The sequence below is a fragment of the Phaseolus vulgaris genome, chromosome 3 (genome assembly GCF_051622355.1).
Source record: "Phaseolus vulgaris cultivar YP4 chromosome 3, ASM5162235v1, whole genome shotgun sequence".
Lineage (NCBI taxonomy): Eukaryota > Viridiplantae > Streptophyta > Magnoliopsida > Fabales > Fabaceae > Phaseolus > Phaseolus vulgaris.
The window spans coordinates 35,563,530-35,585,509 of NC_143500.1; the positions used below are offsets into that span (position 1 = coordinate 35,563,530).

The 21,980-nt window shown below is 29.2% G+C and overlaps 2 protein-coding genes across 2 annotated transcripts; one reads left to right on the forward strand and one right to left on the reverse strand.

The window, feature by feature from the left end:
• Window positions 1-405: 405 nt before the first annotated feature.
• LOC137807232 (beta-galactosidase) lies at window positions 406-6,124 on the reverse strand. The gene is made up of 19 exons (XM_068607742.1): window positions 5,666-6,124; window positions 5,469-5,564; window positions 5,237-5,349; window positions 5,057-5,123; window positions 4,866-4,958; window positions 4,548-4,691; window positions 4,122-4,210; window positions 3,942-4,047; window positions 3,721-3,808; window positions 3,409-3,527; window positions 3,157-3,318; window positions 2,744-2,919; window positions 2,506-2,615; window positions 2,314-2,423; window positions 2,103-2,213; window positions 1,890-2,000; window positions 1,587-1,792; window positions 1,168-1,495; window positions 406-798 (listed from the first exon to the last, which is right to left on the reverse strand). Exons 1-19 carry the CDS (start codon window positions 5,825-5,827, stop codon window positions 688-690), a joined length of 2,502 nt encoding a protein of 833 aa, XP_068463843.1. The 5' UTR covers window positions 5,828-6,124; the 3' UTR covers window positions 406-687.
• A 13,621-nt stretch (window positions 6,125-19,745) lies between these two features.
• Window positions 19,746-21,646, forward strand: GNC (GATA type zinc finger transcription factor family protein). Its single transcript, XM_068607743.1, has 3 exons — window positions 19,746-20,245; window positions 20,365-20,739; window positions 20,968-21,646. Exons 1-3 carry the CDS (start codon window positions 20,036-20,038, stop codon window positions 21,310-21,312), a joined length of 930 nt encoding a protein of 309 aa, XP_068463844.1. The 5' UTR covers window positions 19,746-20,035; the 3' UTR covers window positions 21,313-21,646.
• The last annotated feature ends 334 nt before the right edge of the window (window positions 21,647-21,980 follow it).

Sequence of the window (21,980 nt, forward strand, 5' to 3'; positions counted from 1 at the left end):
AATCTAGATTAGTTGACTATGTAACTGATAGGATACGGTAGAATAATAGTTTCTTAATAATCTGGTTATGAAACATGCTAAATATAAATGATTAGGGTTCATGGTCAAGGTGAAGGTCAAAATATATACGATAACTATTATATTTTTTTAATTAATTATTTTTTACATAATAAAATAAGACTTCTTTATCTATTAAACTTTATTATATAATTATTATTACTATCATCCTCATCGTTTTATTGTTACCATTGATATTATCATCACTTATTATCAACCACAAGATAATTCAACTCGAGTTCTTCTATTAAGATTCACAACATGTTTAGACAGTTCTTTTTAACAGAACTCTTTTACTAAGAACCAAAATTCTGCCATAGTTAAATAGAGTAAATATTAGAGGAGCCATTTGAAATAAACTATTTATTATTACTTTGAATTTATTCTAACATAAAAATTTGAATAAATATGAAAAACAATTACTTTGAATAAATGTGTGCACGGAGTAATAATCTGCAGAATATCCTGACTGTGTAACACTTGCAGCTAATTTCTTTTTATCTACATTTTTTTTTGGGGAAGCCGGTGCGTGACTTGGATTCTGTATGTATGGACTTCAAATACCTTTTCTCTATGCTAAATCTAATAAATCTGCTCCATGTTTATTGGCTGATTGTTGTATCACCTGATCTAGCTGCATAGTGCCTCAAGTGAGAGCTTCTTTGCAGTTCCCGGACATGGATCTCCCCCAAAAACTTCAGGAGCTACAGTCACCGAGCAAGATTGCTTGCCAATGCAGTTCTATAAATAATAACAGTAATACATAATACAAGGACAATAAGTAGCAGAAGAAAAGGCTAATATTGATAATATGCAAAAAGATGCTTTGGCATAACATGGTAGAACTAATCAGCATTATTCAGAATCAAATGATTTATCATCAATTACTGTTTGTAGATGTCACAATCACAAGGGTTAAGTGAGCAGATAACACAAAAAAGGGTGCCAACTTATACAAAATTTACAAGTATTAATGACTATGGTAGTTTGTAAATCATTAGAAAATCCAGGGACTACAAGTTAAACTTGGCTTCCAAGAGAACTGAGTGAAATTGTCTGACTGAAACATCATATGATCTAAATTGTAAAGGGTCTAGCTGATTGGGGTACCTTTTCAGGAGCATCATATGATCTGTGAGCATGGCAGCTTCCCTCTCTATAGTTTCCACAAGTTCCCTGTGGCAGTCCATAACTAGCAAATTTAATCTGGGAGATCTTTAGCCCAGGTGGACACCACAAGTGAGCCTTGGGTCTATTAATTTTGCCAGTGTCTAGCATATGCCTGCTTTTAAGAGTTGGTTGTCCTTCATATATGTCAGCACAAACACTTGCTGTTGTTCTTTTCACCAAAGAAATTCCATTAGGGTCCCCTCCCCATTCTTCCAACACAACCAGATAGTTCCCACTTGGGTTCAGCCACGACCGAGGAATATGGTACCTGTCCAATGCCAACAATAGGTTGTCATGAATCATGATGATGTTCAAGTTACACCATTCACTGGGGTAAAATAACTTGTATCAACTCTTACCATCTCTGGGAGGGTTCTCCACAATTTGTCCGGCATTTTTTATCATTGTAGGTTCCAGCGTAGTAACATTCCCCACAATGACCGCGTGCAATATATCCAGGCCAATGGCGTCCAATGCTTCGACCATTTATCCATACCTGGCCCTTTCCCATGCTAATCATGTCTAGAGCCAATGGATCATTGCCTACTGGTGTGCTAAAAGTTGTCTATTGACATTACATTACAGCATAAAGGTGTTAGAAGAAATTCATACTTAACGTTATCAGTCACATAAATACAACATTTGTTGAAAATCAATCTTACCTTGTACCATGTCAAAGGCTGTTTTTTAGCCAATAATGATCCTTGTACCCATTCAACTGAACTACTCCCACTTACAGTGTTAAGGTTTAAGGCTTCTCCCTTGAGACCAATCTGCCAACAAAATGCAGATGAATAGTGTCTTATTTATGTGGTAATACACACATATCATTATGATGAAACCATTCAATGTTTAAACAATGGTAGATGACAAACCTTGTAAGACCATTTCTGTTTAGACAAGTCTCTAGTCCCCTCATTTAGACCATTAAGTGTGACTGGGCCTAACACCCCAGCATTCCATGTCTCAAAGTGTGTCCCAACATTCTGGCATTAATGGAACATTGTCATAAGATAGGAAGGGGAAATCACAAAACTTATTTTTTTTGTAGAAATCACAAAGACATTAGAGAGGAAGAGAACTAACCGGGAGACCCACGGCAATACTTAGTAAAGATATCTTATTATTGCCAACCCTCAGCTTAACACCATCACTAAATGTTAATTTAGGGAACTCCAATCCCCCATAAACAGTACCTGCATTTATACAGAAAATGGATAAGTACAAGCGGAGATTATCATAATATAACAAAAAACTAGATTGAAAATATATCACTACCTGAAAGTTGACCATTAATGAAAACATGCAAAGCATGGCCAGCTGACATCACGGTTAAAACAGGAGATTGTCCACTCTTTATAAAACCTTCATTTGCATCAATGTTCACACTGGACAAGAAGGGACAATAATTTATTTTATGGAGCCAGGATACAAAATAGTATGTTTCAAGAAGTTGAACATTCCCACTATTAGCTTTTTTGGAAGTCAAATACATGAACAGATGAAAGATACTTACTCTGTCATATACCACAAATAATCAGTAGAATCTCGGGTGATATTAATCTGCTCCCAGAGTGCATATGCTGTTAAGGGATCATCTTCACTGGACGATGCAGGCTCTTCATTATACGACTGCCAATCAAATGCAGTGTTCACAGCAGTCATCTTCATCAGAGAGCTTTGAGCACCAACCTATTTACATAACATTGATAACATGAATGTTCATACTTAGAAAAAAAATTCCAATATAAATGCAGAGGATTTCTGCTCAAAATCTGTTTAATGTTTTTGTCCTTGAAGAACAGAAGAAGTATTGAACATTACAATTCGTATGATAAACATGTTAGTGACAGAAAAGTTCTGCACAAATAATTTCCGGCTACATTCCTACATGAAATAAAATAAGCGTGGCAAAAAGAACTGTCTTACTCTTGCAGTGTTGAAAACTTCAGTTTTGCAATCAGGAAGGATGCTGATAGACCAAGGTGGTAGGTCATATTGTCCATTTTCAAATGTAACAGTTGCGGAAGATTTGGTGTCATAGTTTGCTAGGAATGCAGCACAAGCACCAGAAGTCTTGAACACATGTACCTAAGATTATATTAAAGTTATTAGTAAATAAATTTTCAACAAGCCTGTTCAGTATTCTTCACAAGTCACTCCCCAGTATAGGGTCCTTACCTCAAGGTTTTTCCCAGGCCAAGTCACTGTAGGATCTACGGACACTAAAGCTGCCTCACATAGCTTTATTGCTTTATGCAAATCTCTCAAATGCCCCCATTTTGGCTCATTTAAAAGTCCTAACATTGATAAATATGTTAATGTGAATATGTACAATTTGCAAAAGCATGATGATTAATATTCCCCTCTTGCATCAATATGAGCAAGTAATTTAAAAAAAAACGACTTTTCTTTGTTTTTAAATAGATTTAAATTTGCATGGTGTAATCATTCAAAGCATGTCAGCAAATTTAACCTAATGTCTGTGCCTACCGTATTCATCAAGGAGACCATCATAGTCATAGCTGGTGGCAATGAAGGGGCCACCTGATGTCCGATCAAAGTTAGTTCCCCCATGGAACTGGATCCAAAAATGATACATTTTAGACTCAAATCAAAGTTTCAAAGCATGATTATATAGTACATAAAAAGGTGGAAAGAATTTATTGACATTGGCCAACAGATAGATCATAAATGCAATTGTTCCAACATACCATATAGTAATTAACAAATGAACCGCCATTCTGTACGAATCTTGCAACTGAGAAGGCCATGTCTTCTGCAGGTCTACGAGGGACCGCGCCACCAAACTCAGTGTACCTGCAGAACACGAAACCTAAAACTGAATAAAGGATCCAGATCAGTTATTAGTGTCATTTATTTGTCGAACATACCAGCCACTCCAGTTCTCTGTCCACATTTTGGGTTTGTACTCCTTGTTAGGAGTGAAGTTTTCACAGTAGTATCCATTACAGGTGTTAATCTATTGAGAGAGAAAGATGCAAGGGAGTTTAGTCAATTTGTCAATGAAAAAGACAGAAATGGGTGGATGACTCAGAGAGGAAAGTTAAAAACTAGTTAGAACAAACCACAAGGGAAAAGTAACAATAGAAAAGGCCAAATGCGACAATGAAACTACATCAAAATATCAACAGCAAAAGCAACAACCAAACCAACAAAACAGCCCAAACACTAATGAAAATTGTACCTAAAAAAACACAACAATATAGGTGGGACACAAAAATTTATGGGAAGATAAGAATTATTCCCCAATTTTTTTTTTTATTTATCTTAAAAAGGTTTTAGCAAAAGGGTCTTACAACGGGATCCGGAGCATCTTCTTGCTTGCACATAATCCAGGGGACACCAGTATCTAAACCCACAGCCATTTTAGCAGCCCATTGGGCATAAGCTTTTCCAGGAGCACCAATTTCCCATTCCACTGGTCCAAATTCGTTTTCTATCTGTCACATTCAATTTTTTGCCAAAGAAAATGCTATCAATAAATGATCATTATTGTAATTGGTTGGCCTAACTAATAAAACTTTAGTCATTAAAAAATAACATGACAAAATGCAAAGTTGAAACTTGAAAGCAATCCTGCGAATAAATATCTTATTCAAAACCCATTTCCTTGCCTGTGACATAATTATTGGACCTCCCTCAGTCTGGAACAATTTCTCCTCCTTCATCATGCTGACAATCTTCTCGGTAAAATTTTGCATTGCCGCCTACATCATTACCAAAATTGAACGATTGCTTAGAGAATGAACAGAATTTCATAATTAAACTATAATAATAATAACCAAACAAAATTGAAAATTCCAACCTTAAAAGGTTCATTGTCTGTTCTGAAAGCAATACCCGGAACATACTTGAGCCAAACAGGAAACCCCCTGAATATCAAACAGAAAGAAAATACCTTTAAACACTGCTAAACAGTGTTGTCCTTTTTCAAAACAAATTTTCCTCTGAATACATATATGTATATGTATATCAAAATCATTACCCAAAGTTCCACTCAGCACACACGAAGGGACCAATACGGAGATGAAGATAGAGACCAGCCTGCTGCACCACCTTGATGAACTTAACCAAGTCGTATCTATCCTCGAAATAATACTGAATTTTCAATTACCCGAAATTTTACATAAAAAAAAAAAGAGTGAGTTTTCTATCTAACTTCATGACAAGTGGAAACAGTATATTTGAAAATATGAAAATAATATTTGCATTTTTACCTTTCCAGGAGATGGTTCATGTCCATTCCAAAACACATAGGTTTCAATAACGTCTAAGCCTCCATCTTTGGCCTTTTGAATAAGGTCAGGCCACATCTACAGCCACCAGAGACAACGATAATTGAGAAACAAAAAGGTTTTCAGTGTGAAAAATGAAAACTCTCTGATGATTACAAAAAATAATGAAGAGCAAGTACCTCAGGCGTGCTTCTTGGGTAGTGGATGGAGCCAGAGACCAAAATTCTTCTCTGCCCATTAACAAGAATCGCTTTATGATCATATGTCACAGAGGCTGTGACTGCACAAACCCACAAAAATAACAACAGGCTATAAAAAATTCCCCTTGGTAAATTCTCCATAAGAACCCGTGAACCCGTTAGTTTCCTTCACACATTTAAGAAACAAAAAGTCCAAATGAGAAGAGAGGACAAAGGAAACGCGTTTCTGATGTTGTTTCTTCACAATGTATGTTGATTCTTTTGAGGTTGAAAATATGGCAAACAAAGACTTTGATGTAACAAAGGTAGTTGAGTTGTGGAGTGGTTTTGGTGGGTTTGTGCAGTTTGAGAAGGCTGCAACTCCTTTATATACATTTGAAAATCCAAGCTACTACAACACTTTGTAGTCTAGCTAGAACTGGGTCCCATCTTCTCCCACTGATTCACTATTCTGCATATGTTTTTCGAACAAATTATCCATATCAGATATCCACGTGTAAAACAGAGTTCAATACATTGTATCATAACCATATATACTAAATAAATAATAATAATAATAATAATAAGGGTTGTGGATTCTCGATGATGTATTAGAATTAGAATAAGAGGTTAGTGATTTAAGAAGTATAATTAAGATTGTAGAAAAGAAATAATATAAAGATAAGATCTTAAATTATAAAATAAATATTTTAAAAAGTGATATTTTATATTAAAGTGTAAATATACAATAATAAAAGGGTGCGTGTCATAATAATATGAATTTGCTTTGTCTTATATTTAAGACAAGGTCTGCTCAATTAAAAAGATAATTTTTAATTATTTTTAATGTTAATAAAGCTACATCTAATAGATTATTAAATATGTTAAAACTTATTTTATTTATGTACATATATTTTCAAATAAATACTAAATATGTATAAAAAATAGAACTTTAATTAAATTGTGAGAAACATGTTTGATACCGTCTTTTATTACAATAGTTATTATATGAGACTTTAATCTACTTTTTTTTTATATTTAAGTGTATTATATCGTTCTCTGACTTGAATTTAACTTTTATTTAAATAAAAATATCTTGAAAGATTTTATTTTAATAATACCTTTTCTTATCTTTTGAGATATGAGTTGTTTTAAAGATAAAAGAAAATGTTTTACTCATGTAATCTAGAGTTTTAATTTTTATCACATGTAAGAAAAATTAACATATTCCAATGAAAATTATAAAATTTATATCTTAAACTTATGACCCTAAAAATAACTTATGTAATGAAGATGTTTAATACTTTAACATCTTTATAATTAAGAAATTTATATATATATATATATATATATATATAAACCACTTCCATATATGTAAAAACACATTTGAAAAAGAATTGCAAAAACATCAAAAGTGAACTAATGTTTGCAATATGTGTATAATACAATTAATGAATGAAAATAACAACAATTAGTATATTTCAAAACACATCAAATGAATAAAAATTGGCTATTTTTTGAAAGACCACAAATTTATTTTACTTTATTGTTAGATTTTTTTGACAACCTCAAAAGATAAGATAATGTCTACACTTATAGTCTAGTCGACTCTCACCCCTCAACTTAGTGTACTAGATCTCTATTAGCTCTTTAGTACACATTATCTTTATTTGATTTAGTATATCATTAAAGCATATCATAATCAATCTCGTAACTTAGTACTTATACCATATTATAATTATAATTTCAATATTATGCTATATATATTAAGTATATATTTTTATTTATATAAGAATATTAATATTAATGATGATTTTTATTATTATTATAAAAAAATTAATATATTTTAAAAAGTATCACAAATCAATAGTGTAATATAAAAAAATGATATAACTATTTTAAATTTTCAAAACAAAAAATTAATAATTACATTAGTATAATAATTATATTATTATTTCTAGTTTTAGAATTTAAATATTTAAAAAAATTCTATATTCTCATTAATAAATCAAAATCTAGATTACTATAATATATATATTGAATTATATTATTTCTATTTTTAGAATTTAAATATTTAAATTAATTCTCTATTCTCATTAATAAATCAAAATCAAAATTAATATATTAATTGAATTCTATTATTTCTATTTTTAGAATTTAAATATTTAAATATTAAATAGATTTTCTATTGTAATTAATAAATCAAAATCCGAATTACTATAATATATCAATTCAATTCTATTATTTCTATTTTTATAATTTAAATATTTAAATAAATTTTCTATCCTCATTAATAAATCAAAATCGAATTGGTATAAATTAATAAATTCTATTATTTCTCCTTTTAAAATTTAAATATTTAAATAGATTCTTTATCGTGGTTAATAAATCAAAATCTAGATTACTATAATATATCAATTTAATTCTATTATTTCTGTTTTTAGAATTTAAATATTTAAATGGATTTTTTATTGTCATTAATAAATTAAAATTTAGATTACTAAATTTACTAAAATAATAGCCTGTAATTTTAAATAATCTATTTTATTAATTTTAATTAATAAAAAAAATATTTCTAAAAATAAATACAAACCGAATATTAAGTTATAAAATAAATAAAAAACACAAACAAAACCTGAAAAACCAAAGGAAAATTCATAAAAAACAAAAACTGAAAAATCTGGAAAAAAAATATGAACATAATCCATCATGTTTTGCCTTAAAAAAACAACATAACCGATTATCTACTATTTTTAGGAGCCTAATAGACTATGTCTTCCCTTAAAAAACAAACTTAATCGATTATGTAAAATATTTTGAACAACAAAATTGATTAGGTCTGTTTTAACACACACCACATAATCAATTACCCTCCTAAAAGCAGAGGCTAATTGATTATGATGTTAGCTTAATCGATTATCAATTGTTTATTAAAACATAATTGATTAAGTCCTATGTTTTTTTTCAAGCATAATCGATTAGGCACGGTGAAAAATCTTGAAAATGTCTAACTTGAGCATGAATGAGTGTATTTATTGATGTATTTATGATATTAACCTACTAGCCAATATATTCAATAGACCCTCAGTCAACGAGATCCTTTGAAAGATAAGGAATCTATGCATGCATGAATAAATGAGGTTTGTAGTTATACATGACCGTGGTTGGGAGTGAGTGATCAATTTACGAATACATATACTAAAAGAGCACCTAAGTAAAAATCACTTATTCTACTTGGTTTTTTTCTTCTATTCATTGATGTTTCTCCACAATGGTGCAAGGTAAAGAAAATGAGGTTTATTTCTCTTTTCACGTCCCGTCACCCTCGTGTATCAGTTAATACAAACAGATGGTGCATCCTCACATACGTTCGCGTGAACAGTGCATCTCTAGATCCAAACACACGCTTAATGATTTGCAATTTTTCCTCAACCACACTCTCATATTCAATATTTATAATCAATAAAATACATCGTATCTCAAATAATTAATCAAATATCATCTTTAAACTCTTCCATCTATTTTATTATTGTATGTATAAAATTTATTAACTAAAAACATTAATTATGCAATAAAATTACTTTTGTATAAAGTGTTTCTCCCACATCCACAAAATCTTTTACTAATTTGACATGGGACTTTGCTTAAAAAAAAAATCAAAGAAGATTTTTCTTAATTTTTGCATGAGTAAAAAAACATGTCGAGAAGAAGACTTAGTCTTACTTTATTTTTTTCTTGAGGAAAAATCATGTTGACAATAAAATTGTCTTGCTCTCATTTTATCTTAAGTGAAAATAAAAAAAATATATTAAGAGTCAACTAAAATATATTCAACAAGATTAAAATCTCATTTAACATCACAAAATCAATTTAAAACTTATATATCAATTACTTAATGTTCAAATCCAAAACAACATAACATTATCATAATTGGAAGCAATACAATCATATAAAAATTCATTTTCATGCTCAACAATACCAAATATAGTACATATATGAAAGGTATAGGTTCTTCCTATCATTAAATAATTCCATATGAACAATCAAGTTGCACATTTAACCATTTTTCATTGTTCACCACATATTACTTAACAAACTCTAAAATCTAATTTGAGTCATGCAATCTCCTATCACTCAAGTATTGTATTTCAACTCCTATACCATAATTTCAAATAAAATTGAAATAAATATAAAATTTATCAACTATTTAGAAGGTGATGTTTTTCTTTCTAGTTATAAAAAAGCTCAAGGTTAACTAGGATTAGTAATTTACTCTGAAGAGCTAAACACCTAGAAAATATTCTAAACAACAAAATATCTAAATCAAGAGATGATTATGAAACATCATCTTCCCATAATTACAACCTAAACTCTTAAAAGACTAAAAAAAATATTATAATGCATAAATGAATTTACTCTATAAAAATTTTGAATGCTTATTTGTTACTTACTTAATAACGTTGTCTGATTAAGAAAAAAATTAAAACAACTTCAGAATATTAAGAAAAAACTAAAGAAAATTTCGAGAGAAGAGTAGAGAGAGATGATGAATTTTTTTAAAAATTTAAGTAGTTAAAATTCCAATTTATATACATAATATAAAACAAGATTTGCAACTCTTATTTCATTTTAAAAAAATCATTTTTATTAAAACTAAAATTGAGTTTTATAAATATTAGAAATTGATATATGTTGACCAACTTACAGTTTGATTCCGACAACACTCAGACATAACAATCTAATGGGTAATTTCTTTAAGAAAAACAAATTAATCCATCTCTTCAACTTTTTAAAAACACAGTTCAAAACAATTTGAGTGACAACAGAAAAGTTTGAAATGTGGCATCAGAAGACAATTATGGTCGCATTAGCTACATTTGATTGCAATTCCTTACAATGTGGAAGCATTTGAGAAAGCAGTGAGTGAAAGTGACCACAATTTAGAATCTTGTCGAAAAGGAAGTAGGAAAGCAATGTTGAGGGTTTGCGTTGGGGTTTGGTAAATGTATCTTAATTTCCTTTGTTGTGACTGTGAGTGCACACAAAATAGAAGTGTGATAAGTGCCATAACATCTTGCTCTTCTCACTCATAAAGGAAGATTCCAAGCTCCACGTACGTTATGTTAAACTACTTTGAATCCAATCCCCTTATTATTCTTTTCTCACATAAAATAAATATCATCCTCCTTTTAGCTTTCCACCCATTACACTTTAACCATAAAAAAAAAATCTCAATCTCACACTTTCACCAATTTAAGTAAATAAAATTTATCTTCATTATGGTTTGTTTCTCTTTCTATATGCCAAATAGTATTTGCTCTCACCCATCTTTTTTTTTTCTAATGAAAAAAAAGTAGAGATTCCATTTTTACATAGTTGTAGCTATTGACTTGTTTTGGGTAAGAAGATAATGACGAATTTTTTTGAGAAAGATGTAGGAATGGAAACAAACGGGTAAATTACAAATGTATTTCAATTATAATATTTTAAAGAATGAAGAATATGAATTAGTTTATAAATATATAAAAATTACAATTTGAATTTTTAAATTTTATAACTTACTAATCGATCGTTAAAAAGTACAATTTGATGTTATTATAATTTAGTAATAAAATAATCTTTATATAATTAGAGTTGGGTATCCCATCCATTTAAATCTGCATTTACATAAAACTTATCATCTTAAATGAATTTTACTTTTTGCACCTGCACTCTAATCTTGCAAAACTTACGAACTCTACGAGATAATATATCTTTTATTCAATATGTTTGATTATATTTGAACTCAATTTGTTGTATTAAGTTGAACAGTGGAACTAGATAGATCTCATTTTGTGCGGTCCAAATACAATTTACTTACTCGAAAAATATCGACTAGATAATTAAATAAAAAATTCTGAAAGTTTATGAAAAATCTTAGGGATTTAAAAATGTTTGAAAATATGAAAAATTATAAAAAAAATATCTTAAATTAATAAAAATAATAATATAAAAAAATATTTCATATTTTAAAAAATTAAATATGTTTTTTGTCCAGTGTAAAATTAGTTTTCATCTTTAATTCAAAATTTAGATATGCTACTTGTAATAAGAAAACTATTAGAGTTATAATAAACTAATCTTTCATGTAAACTATTCTATAATATTATAATATTAATGAATAAAATATTTTAATATTTTAATTCATACTAAAAATTCCTTTGTTATGTGAATAAATTTAAAAAAACTCATTTCAATAATTTTATTATTATTAATATCTAAAAGGTCTAAAATTTAAAAATAAAAATAAATTTTGTGGAAAAATATATTTAACCATATTTTAAAATATCATATTCACCAGGATAAATACACTATATTCACAGGTTAAATACTATCCGTAGGTGAAAACCTATATCCCCATTTCTATAAATTAAATGTTAAGGGCAAATTTCCTTTTTTTACACTTTTAATTTGTTAGGTCGATAAACTATTAAAATCAGATATAATTAGATACTAGATATATTATAGACAATCAAATATTTTATAAAATTATATTTTTTAATAAATTAATTTACTTTTCTCACTTAATATTTTTTTAATATTTTAATGCAGGTACTGAAAACTCAAAGTCAATATTACTTATTTCGTGAAACAACTTCACACTAATTAGTTCATACACATCTGTTTTCTTATTTTAGCCTATCCAATCGTGATAACAACAGGAAGGCTAGGATTTGATTTTCTTGAACATTAAATTCAGTTATTCAATACTAAAAATAAATGAAAGTTTAGTTCCAATTGTTTTTTCATTATTTAAATAATAATAATAACTAAAGGTAGTGTCAAAGGATATTTTTCCTTTTATGAAGGGGAGAGAATGAATCAACTGTATTACTCAAGTATTTTCATTTTTGAAATTTATGGTTAATAAAAATATATATAAAAATGCGTAAAACAAAATTATGCATCCTTATATATATATATATATATATATATATATATATATATATATATATATATATATATATATATAGAGAGAGAGAGAGAGAGAGAGAGAGAGAGAGAGAGAGAGGGGTATAAATTATGTAATTGTGATTTTTTTTAACTTATTATTAAAAATTTAATAAAATAATTTTTCATCATTTTTTAATATTTAATATTATTAAACATAATAATTCAAAAATTGAAATAAAAAATTTATTTGAACCATGATTTAGTGAAAATATAAAAAAAATGAAAGAGTGAGTTTTTTTTTATGGGAGCAAAATTGAGTAGAATTTCTTAATAATAATATGACATTGTGAAAATTAAGAGAAAAAAAAACACTAAAATAATTAAAAAAAACTCCTTAAAAAATTATTCCGTGTGTATACATTATATTAGAGATAACAAAAACAGGTTATTTAATAAATTTGTATTGACATGATCGATCTTATCATATTCTTATTGAACTGCAATTTTTTAAATATGTATTTTAAAATATAAATTATATTAACAAAAATAAATTTATTTTTTAAAATATAAAAATTTAATAATAAAATATTTTATAAAATAATTGAATCCAGAAGTTTACATATGGAAGCATGTAAACAAAGTGAAGAAAATATAGTTTAATGTAATTTAAATTAGAATTGATTTGATCTAATTTAATATAGTTTAGAAGCTTTTACCATCCAATTGGGTAAATTATACATATTCGGTGAAGAATGAGTAAGCCCCATTGGCCCCAAATGTTGGGAGTTGGTTTTGTCAGTGATGTGTTTGACCCATGATGCTCTTTTTAGTAACCATTCACCACCTAAAACACAACCAAAAACAATATTCAAAATCATAAAGCTATTAAGTTCCTTGCTTTCTCTCCAATCATAATTCTATTCATCTTTTGCCACTCAAACCTACCCACTCTTAATTATTAATCTTCAAAACTTTCCCAAATATCAAGCAAAGAATGGTTAATCAGACTCTGTTATTGCTCCATGCCAAACGACATGCACGAACGGACATAAATCATAGGCAACCAAGCTTCGTCTTCAAGTTTCTTATTTCTTTATTTTAAAGTTTTTCACAACTAACTAACATGTCAAAAATAAAATAAAAATTCAACTCATTCTACAAAAATCAAAGATCATGTTATTATGTGAATGATTACATAAATGGTTGACTATGCATAATGCTAAAATTATTGAATACTATACCACCAAAAACGCGTCGATATTTAATATCAATCAAAATCAAATATCAACACAAAATAATAATATGACTTTGAATTTTTGAAAGTATTAATTAAAATGTTTATTAATAATAATTAAATTGTATAGAAATTACTTATGAAAATTAGATAATATAAATGTTAATTATGACATATGTCTTAAATTAATTTTCTATAGTAAAAAGTTTATCAGTTACTAAATTAAAGTAAATATATATTATTATAACATAATTACATTGAAAATCAAAATCGTTAGAAGAAAAAAAATTAAAAAAAAATGACTAAAAAATGAATCAAATACTCACACGATAATAATTATTCTCTGAACTCCTTTTACAATAAAGAATACTTACAAATTATATAATATGAGAACAATATCAAACGTGACATGTGAGCACCACAAACAATAAGCCATTTGCAAGTTGTAGATATCCTATTTAATGAAATTAAATGCAACTCCCACTCTAAATTGAAACGGTAATGGCTATCATATAGTTCTTTTTTAATCCTAATGAATGTGATTTCCAGCAAGTCTTATGTATACAAATTATGAATAGACTTTTCTAAACTGAGCAAGTAATTTCATTTGCAAGCTAGTGTTGTTCCTGTTTTGCCACTTGAGCATGGAGTAATGGTAAAGATACATATATGATTTAAAACGAAAGTTAGCAGAAAAAGTATAGTTGCCAAATAGTGGGTGGATGAAGTTTTGTGTTACGATTTGATGGGTCTGATTCATTCATAAATTAATCATAATCCAACCCACAAACCACTGGAATTGTGCAAATTCTAAACTAGCTAAGCTGTTTCCACTTTCCATTTCTCAATAATGGATAATGGAATATCTCAACATAAACCTAAACTTTGCAAATAATTGTCTTCAACAATAAATAATCTAATTATTAGAGTGATGCTGAATTTGAATGAGTTGTGCAAAACTTTGTCTGAACCGGATTAACCAAACAAAATGCGACAGCTGGTCCCAGAAGACGGGCCTAGTAGTTGGGCCTTGTTTTTGGATTTGGGTCTCATAGGGTTTAGGAAAGGGCTTTGATTTTGTATTATGGGCCAACCTAGGTGTGTTGTGGGCATGGGCATCCCAATCTCTATCACTGTCATGTTTGTGGTCGCCGCCGAAGGTGGCGGGGCACAACAGCCAAGCACTGATGCTACAACTAATTGCTAATAACCAATAAGATCCTTTCGTGAATATTGGTCACGGAATCAAGTTACTCTTATTCTGGACCATAACATTTCTTTTTTTTTGTCACCCATCTCACTTATTCAATCTACGTGTCAACCATTCACCCGAACAAAACAATATAAACAAACAAAAATCTTTCAAATACTCTCAACACCAATACTTTTAGACATTAATTTATTATTACACACAATTTAAAATATTTTATAATAAAACATGTTATTTAGATCAATTCTTTTAAAACAGATTGAAATTTATAAATTTATAACAGTAATCTAATTAGTTAAAATACATAATTTTACTTAAAATATAAAAAAATTGTTTTTTTTAATATTTGTTCATCTTGGATTTATGTCTTTCTTCTTTAATTTTCTTTTATTATATTGTCATCATTGTTTTCCGACCAACATCGATTAAGATGTGAGTTAGTATTATTTATTTATCAACATTAATTAAAAAAATTCAACTAATATTAACATGATTATTTTTTGACCAATGTTAACCAATATGTTTTATCTAATGAAACTACTTTTCAACATATGCAATGCAAGTCAAGATTTCTTTAGTGATAGTTGATAGAAGTTATATTCTAGTTGACATTGTTCTAAAGTAAATTAAGATTATTTTTTAAGTTGATGTGGGTAAGAGTTTTTCTTTTTAACATTGGTGGAATTATTTTTTAACATATATCACTTATGTAGTTTTTTTTATTAAATTTCATAGCGATTATCTCTTATAATGTATATATATAGAAATTATTTTTTATTGACAATATTAGTCACTAAAAAAATCATGAAATAGAAACAAATTTTAGAGACAAAAAGTAATTAGTTATTATAGTGATTAAATAAATTTTTGGTTTCTAAATTAGTTTCTATTATTGTTAAATGGTTTCTAAATTGGTATATAATCAACAACTAAGATTTTTGCTACCAAATTTAGAATCTAAATAATTGGTAGTTAAAACTTGGTATCCAATTAGATACCATAGAAACTAATTTAGAAAATATTTTTTTTTAAGTTTCTAAAATGTCTCTAATTTAATTACTATTACAAATAATTATTTTGGTTTATAAAAATTGATTTTTATTTGATGATTTTTTTTTGTAGTGAGTGTTATTTAGTGGTAATTAAAATATTTGATGAAAAAAATTTAAAATTCAATAAATTTGAATCCAACCAAAAGATTTTAAAAATTAAATTTGATAGAAATTAAAAATTGAGTAAATGTTTTAGGAAGTACAAAGCTAGAGTAGCAATTGCAGGCATGGTCTATGACCACAACCTAAAACCCCTATTTGTTACATATAAACGTTAAAAAAACATAATTTGGAGTCCAAGAAGGCATCATGAAGTAGTGCTGGAACTGAAAGCCAACTAATTGCAACTATGTGCAAGGACGATCTAGCTTACACAGTTAAGCATACGAAACTGAACTCATCACTGTAACCGTACACTGGCATCAGAAACATGGCATAATCCTTCAACTGCTCTCACAAAACTGTGTTAGAATCTACTCAGCATCGCAAGCCATGAAAACCTTATAATTTTTGAATTGTAACTTGAAAGTGTGATCTGAAACGTAGCCTTCTTAGCAGTGGGCATGAAAATTGTAGCATAACAGACAGAGATTGAGATGGAGAGAGCGTGAGTGTGAGGGGGCCATAGAGAGGAAAGAGAGTGTGATGGCCCCTTTGGGAATTTTGAAAAGTACCATAACTTTGGACTTACTTTGTATTACAGACAGGAAATAGATGATAATTTGTAAGGAAGTCTCTGTCATTCACACCACCATCAAACCTCTACAGGAGTGATTTACAACCCCCATACGTAGCCTACTTCCTCATCGTAAATATTCACACTCCAAATATTCTTCTTTTCTTAATTCTTCACAAAAACATATTCATCTTTGGCTTCTTTCATTCTAATCCTTTGTATCATTCAAACCTAATTATTATTATTATTTTTACAATTTAATTACATTTTTTTTTAAATAACTTATAAGATATTATGAGAGTTTAAATTTCTGTACATATTTTATTTTAGTTAAATCACTAGTTTATATAAAATATTTAACGTTATGTCTCTATTTGTTTCGGCCCTTCTACTGTTCCAGCAAAAGAAAAACATAGAAATGTAAGACTTATATAAGAAGAGCCACGAAGACGAAATTGTGAGAGAAAACACTTTTCGAGCAGTCACAGATACGAGAAGAAGACGAATTATATTATATACGTAGATTATATAATCTACCTAATAGGTATTAAATTCGGGTAAGCTCAATATAAACTCACATTCCTTATACCGTATAAATCTATATAATTATGAATTTTAAAAATTAATAATAAAATTTATGTGTACAATTATGTTTTAATTTTTTTAGTAAAAAGATATTTTTTTATGTTTGGTTCAAAAGAATTTATTCATAATTTTTATAATCATACTAAAAATTTATATTATAAGTTTGAATTTTTAAAAAATTAATGTATTTCTTTTTTTAAAATTATGAATCATATTAGAATTATAAAAAATTCAATAAATATTTTTTGAATTGAATATTTCAAATGTTATATGAGTTTGTCCTCCGAATAATAATATTAAAATTATATTTTAATTTTAACTTTTAAAGGAGAGATATTTTTCACTGTACTTCCTTTTTCTTTATCACATACAGCCTTCCCATTTTTTTTATCAGCATGCAACCTCCTCATTGATTAATTAATTACTATTTTTTTTATATATTTTAAAGCTCTAGTCTATTAATTAGTTATAAAATTTTATATTATGATATATTTTAGTTAAGTGAATAACTTTAAATTATTAGATCTCAAACTATACTATAAAAAATTCATTTTATTAGCATTTTTTAAATCAAATATTACTTACTTGTACTTTAAAACTATTCTTCCAAAAAAAAAGTAATAGTTTACCTTCATTTAGGGATGATAGATACTTTTTACTTAAATATGTTTACAAGAAAACCAATAAATATAAATCATTTTAAAAATAAAAATTAATTAAATTAAATATTATTTTGGAAACTAAAAAAATATTAATATCTACAATAATTTTTATTATTAATAAATAATTTTTAAATTAGTATGTAATAATAAAATTTGAAGTTTTCGACCAAAATTAGTATCAAAGTCTTGAAGTGTGCTTGTACCTCTACAAGGTTAGCTCGTGATATTTTAAAGAACCCTAAGTGCATCATTGCGTGAATGATCCTGCACCATTTACTTAGCACATTGGTTTTAAAATTTTCAGTTGTGATCCTTTCCCTAGATCATGAAAAAGATTGTGTAAGTTATTTGGAAGGAAGCATGTATATTTTGTGTATAGTGATGAGCATGTAGACAGTGGTATCTGTAGGAAAGAACTGGGAGACGGTGGTAGACAGAGTGAAGAGATTAAGTTGAAATTGGGTGTGGTGCCTCCCCAAAAATATTCTCATTCTGTGTTGGGACCTGTCCATTTGCCTGCACCAGCATTCAATGTTTTTTGGCAATGCACATGCAAAGAGGTGTCTCACTTCTCATGCTATCATCTTTCTTTTCTTTCACCTTCTTCTACCTCCAATCAAAAACAAAATAAAAAGGCTCAAGTTTCAGCTATACCCCCAAGGTAACATAGTAGTAACCCAACTACATACACCAAGGACCCCTTTCTTATTGCTAAAACCTTTCTGCAGATAAGGTTTTGTCATACCTATGGGGTCAGCGTATGTAGCATTTCACATACTCCATTATTTTTGTCTCTTTAACTTTGTCTCTTTTAGCTGTCAAGAAGTCACGTGAACTTCTTATAGCGATTGCTTTTAATTTCTTACTAAGCCCTTAATAACTTTACTTTTTCCTTTTACCTCATAGTTATGGAGTTGCATCCACTTAACACCAGTTTCAATTACCATACTTATCCACCATATATTTAAATTTTACAATTATAAAAATAACTACTGTTACTTATGTATCATTACAAATTAATAAAGATTATATATATAGTACTTTAGAACTATAGAGTTATTTCTCCTTATGAAAAGTATATCAGAAAATCTAGGAATAGAAATTTTCATATATCTATATATTACTTAAATGTGTTTTTGATTGTGTAATTTTATAGTTTAGGGTTCTTTCATTATCTCGACCATCCTGTAGTTAAGTTTCACACGAGTGTAATTTGGACGATGACATAACAGTCATGGCATCCAATGAATGTGTCAATTTGACACATATATAAAATTGTGAGAAGGACTAAAGTTTGATTTAATTTAAAAAAGTTTTTGGAAGGGAGCAATAACTTTAGGTATGGTTAAGTTTCAGAATAAAGATTATTCACATATTAAACTCAAAGGATTGAAGCTAATAAAAACATCTCATTCTCACTCGAAAATCAAAGACTCTAGTCATAGTGGTTGTAAACCAATATGGCGTTAATATTTTAATTATATATTAAATGTCAAGGCAACTAAAAGTATATTTACAAAAATAGTTTAAATTTTGCAGAACAAAAACGAGAAATTATGTTATTTTTTACTGATTGTGACAACTTAATGAGTCAACCATAATTATACCAAAGATTAGTTTTATGAATCAGTGGAGTTAAAATAATAATAAAAAAGATACAAATACATAATTGAATTGTATCCATTTAATTTAGGAATATAAAACAAAACAAAAATTTGGTGAATAAAAGATCATATGGTATACAATCAAGTAGTAGTATATGATGTGATATAAACTTATCTCTGCCGTTTCCGTTCTTATAAGAGTAGCGCTGGGAACTGTTCGCCATTTCCTTTCTCTCTATCTTCTCTCACTCTAAATCCTCTTCCACCTTTGTATTGGCCAAAAGGAAAACAGTTTCAGTTTGTAGATTGCACTGATCCCTTTCTCTTTTTTTCTCTCTCTCTCTCTCTCTCCCTTGGATTTCTTTGTGGCTTGGTTTGTCTGTGTGTGCGTGTTTTTATATGTGAGCATCCAGCATGATTCCAGCCTATCGCCACTCAGTATCTTCTGTTATTCCTCTGGATCTTAATGAAGATCAAAACCATGAGCTCTTCACTCCCACTCATCATGCTTACCCTTCTTTTTCTTCTCTATCTTCATCATATCCACTTCTCTTCAACCCTCCAGAACAAGAAGCTGGATCACACTACTGGGAACCAACAAAGCACTTACCAGCTTATGAACAGGTGAATCATACTTTTACTAATTGAGATTCATATATATTTATACACCCCTTATAATCTTTATGATCAGAACGATCTTTTTTATATCACCTTGTTAATTTTGATCATGCGATCTTTATTAGGCTGAGAAGATTAACCCTACCAGGGGATCATGGGATCACTCGGTGACAGAAAGCGAGCTCAAGGTGGCAGTTTGGAAGAATAAAGAGAGGAGTGAAGATCATGAGGCAGCTGCTGAGGATGGTTCGGTGAACTTGATGTCTTTAAAGATGAGAATGATGCGGAAGACGATGGTGCCGGATCAAACTGGTGCATATATAGAAGACAGAACTATGCACAAGTTTGAAGATCAGAAGCAACCATTGTCACCTCTTGGAACTGATAACAGCAGCAGCAGCAACAACTATTCAAACCACAGTAATAATACTGTTAGGGTTTGTGCTGATTGCCACACCACTAAGACTCCTCTCTGGAGGAGTGGACCAAGAGGCCCCAAGGTACACCTTATCTTAATAAAACACAAATCCCAATATTGGATCCGTACTTAACTAATTTCGTACTAAATAATCTCTACCCTCGTCATCAATTTTTAGTTTAATCAGACACCACTACACAACAAATCAATTCAGCTTTTTACTTTTAAGGCTTGTCCAAACTCATTAAGTAGAATTAACTAGAATATTGTTATTATTATGTTGAAATTAGTTTTTTTTTTTTCCTGACAGTCACTATGCAACGCCTGTGGAATTCGACAAAGGAAGGCGAGACGAGCCATGGCAGCTGCGGCATCGGGAAATGGAACAGTGATTTTGGAAACTCAGAAATCTGTGAAGGGAAACAAGTTGCAGAAGAAAGAGAAGAAGACAAGAACTCAGGGTGCACCACAGATGAAAAAGAAGCGCAATCATGGGGTTGGAGCAAAGCCATCTCAAAGCAGAAACAAGTTTGGTTTTGAGGATTTGACATTGCGCCTAAGAAAGAGCTTGGCTATGCATCAAGTCTTCCCTCAGGACGAGAAGGAGGCTGCAATCCTTCTCATGGCTTTATCATATGGCCTTGTTCATGGATGAACTTCAATAACTAATTTCCATCGCTTCATTTCAGAACGTTAATAGTTAATTAATCAATTAGGTTTCTTGTAATCCTGTCTTATGACTAGCTAGTTTTTTTATTATTGTGTGAGATCAATGGTTTGCGTTATATGTGCGAGAAGAGGATGTAATGCAGTGAGTTAGTTAAGAAATGGGAGGGATAATAAAATTACATGGTTGTGGGCGATCTTATGTACTTCATTATATAATGTTTGATTTGAGCAAGTTGACGACCAAAAAGTGTGGGTCTCTTCTTGAAGTACGTCTCCTTTTATCTCAACAAATTCAATAAAATTTACAAGGGTTTCATATATTTTGGACGAACATGTCATCAATAGCTTACTTTTGTACTAATCTAAATAACTTTTATTAATTACTGAACTAATTTAGTGAGCTTGTTAATTGTATTGATAATTTTGAATGTGCATGCTCTTAATTTGGCTATCTGGTATAGTCACTATAGATACACAATAATGAGTGTGATGAGATGAATTGGAAGTTCCATTATTTAGAGGGAAGTTAAGCAGAATGTTATGGACGTAGCCATTTGGATATACGTGGTTCCAGATGAGAAAGCAACAGAACTACTTTATTTTCTTTCTTTCCCACGTTGGTTGGGGACCTTTATGGAGCCTCTGTCTTAAAAA

Bases quoted from the DNA above. Each gene is read 5' to 3' on its own strand.
- LOC137807232 (XM_068607742.1), bottom strand. From the start codon at position 5,827: ATGGAGAATTTACCAAGGGGAATTTTTTATAGCCTGTTGTTATTTTTG. The intron at 4,211-4,547 runs GTAAGACCCTTT...CTCTCTCAATAG, and splicing joins AAGATGCTCCGGATCCCGTT to ATTAACACCTGTAATGGATA. The intron at 1,496-1,586 runs GTAAGAGTTGAT...GGCATTGGACAG, and splicing joins GGAGAACCCTCCCAGAGATG to GTACCATATTCCTCGGTCGT.
- GNC (XM_068607743.1), top strand. From the start codon at position 20,036: ATGATTCCAGCCTATCGCCACTCAGTATCTTCTGTTATTCCTCTGGAT. The intron at 20,246-20,364 runs GTGAATCATACT...GATCTTTATTAG, and splicing joins ACTTACCAGCTTATGAACAG to GCTGAGAAGATTAACCCTAC. The intron at 20,740-20,967 runs GTACACCTTATC...TTTTCCTGACAG, and splicing joins GTGGACCAAGAGGCCCCAAG to TCACTATGCAACGCCTGTGG.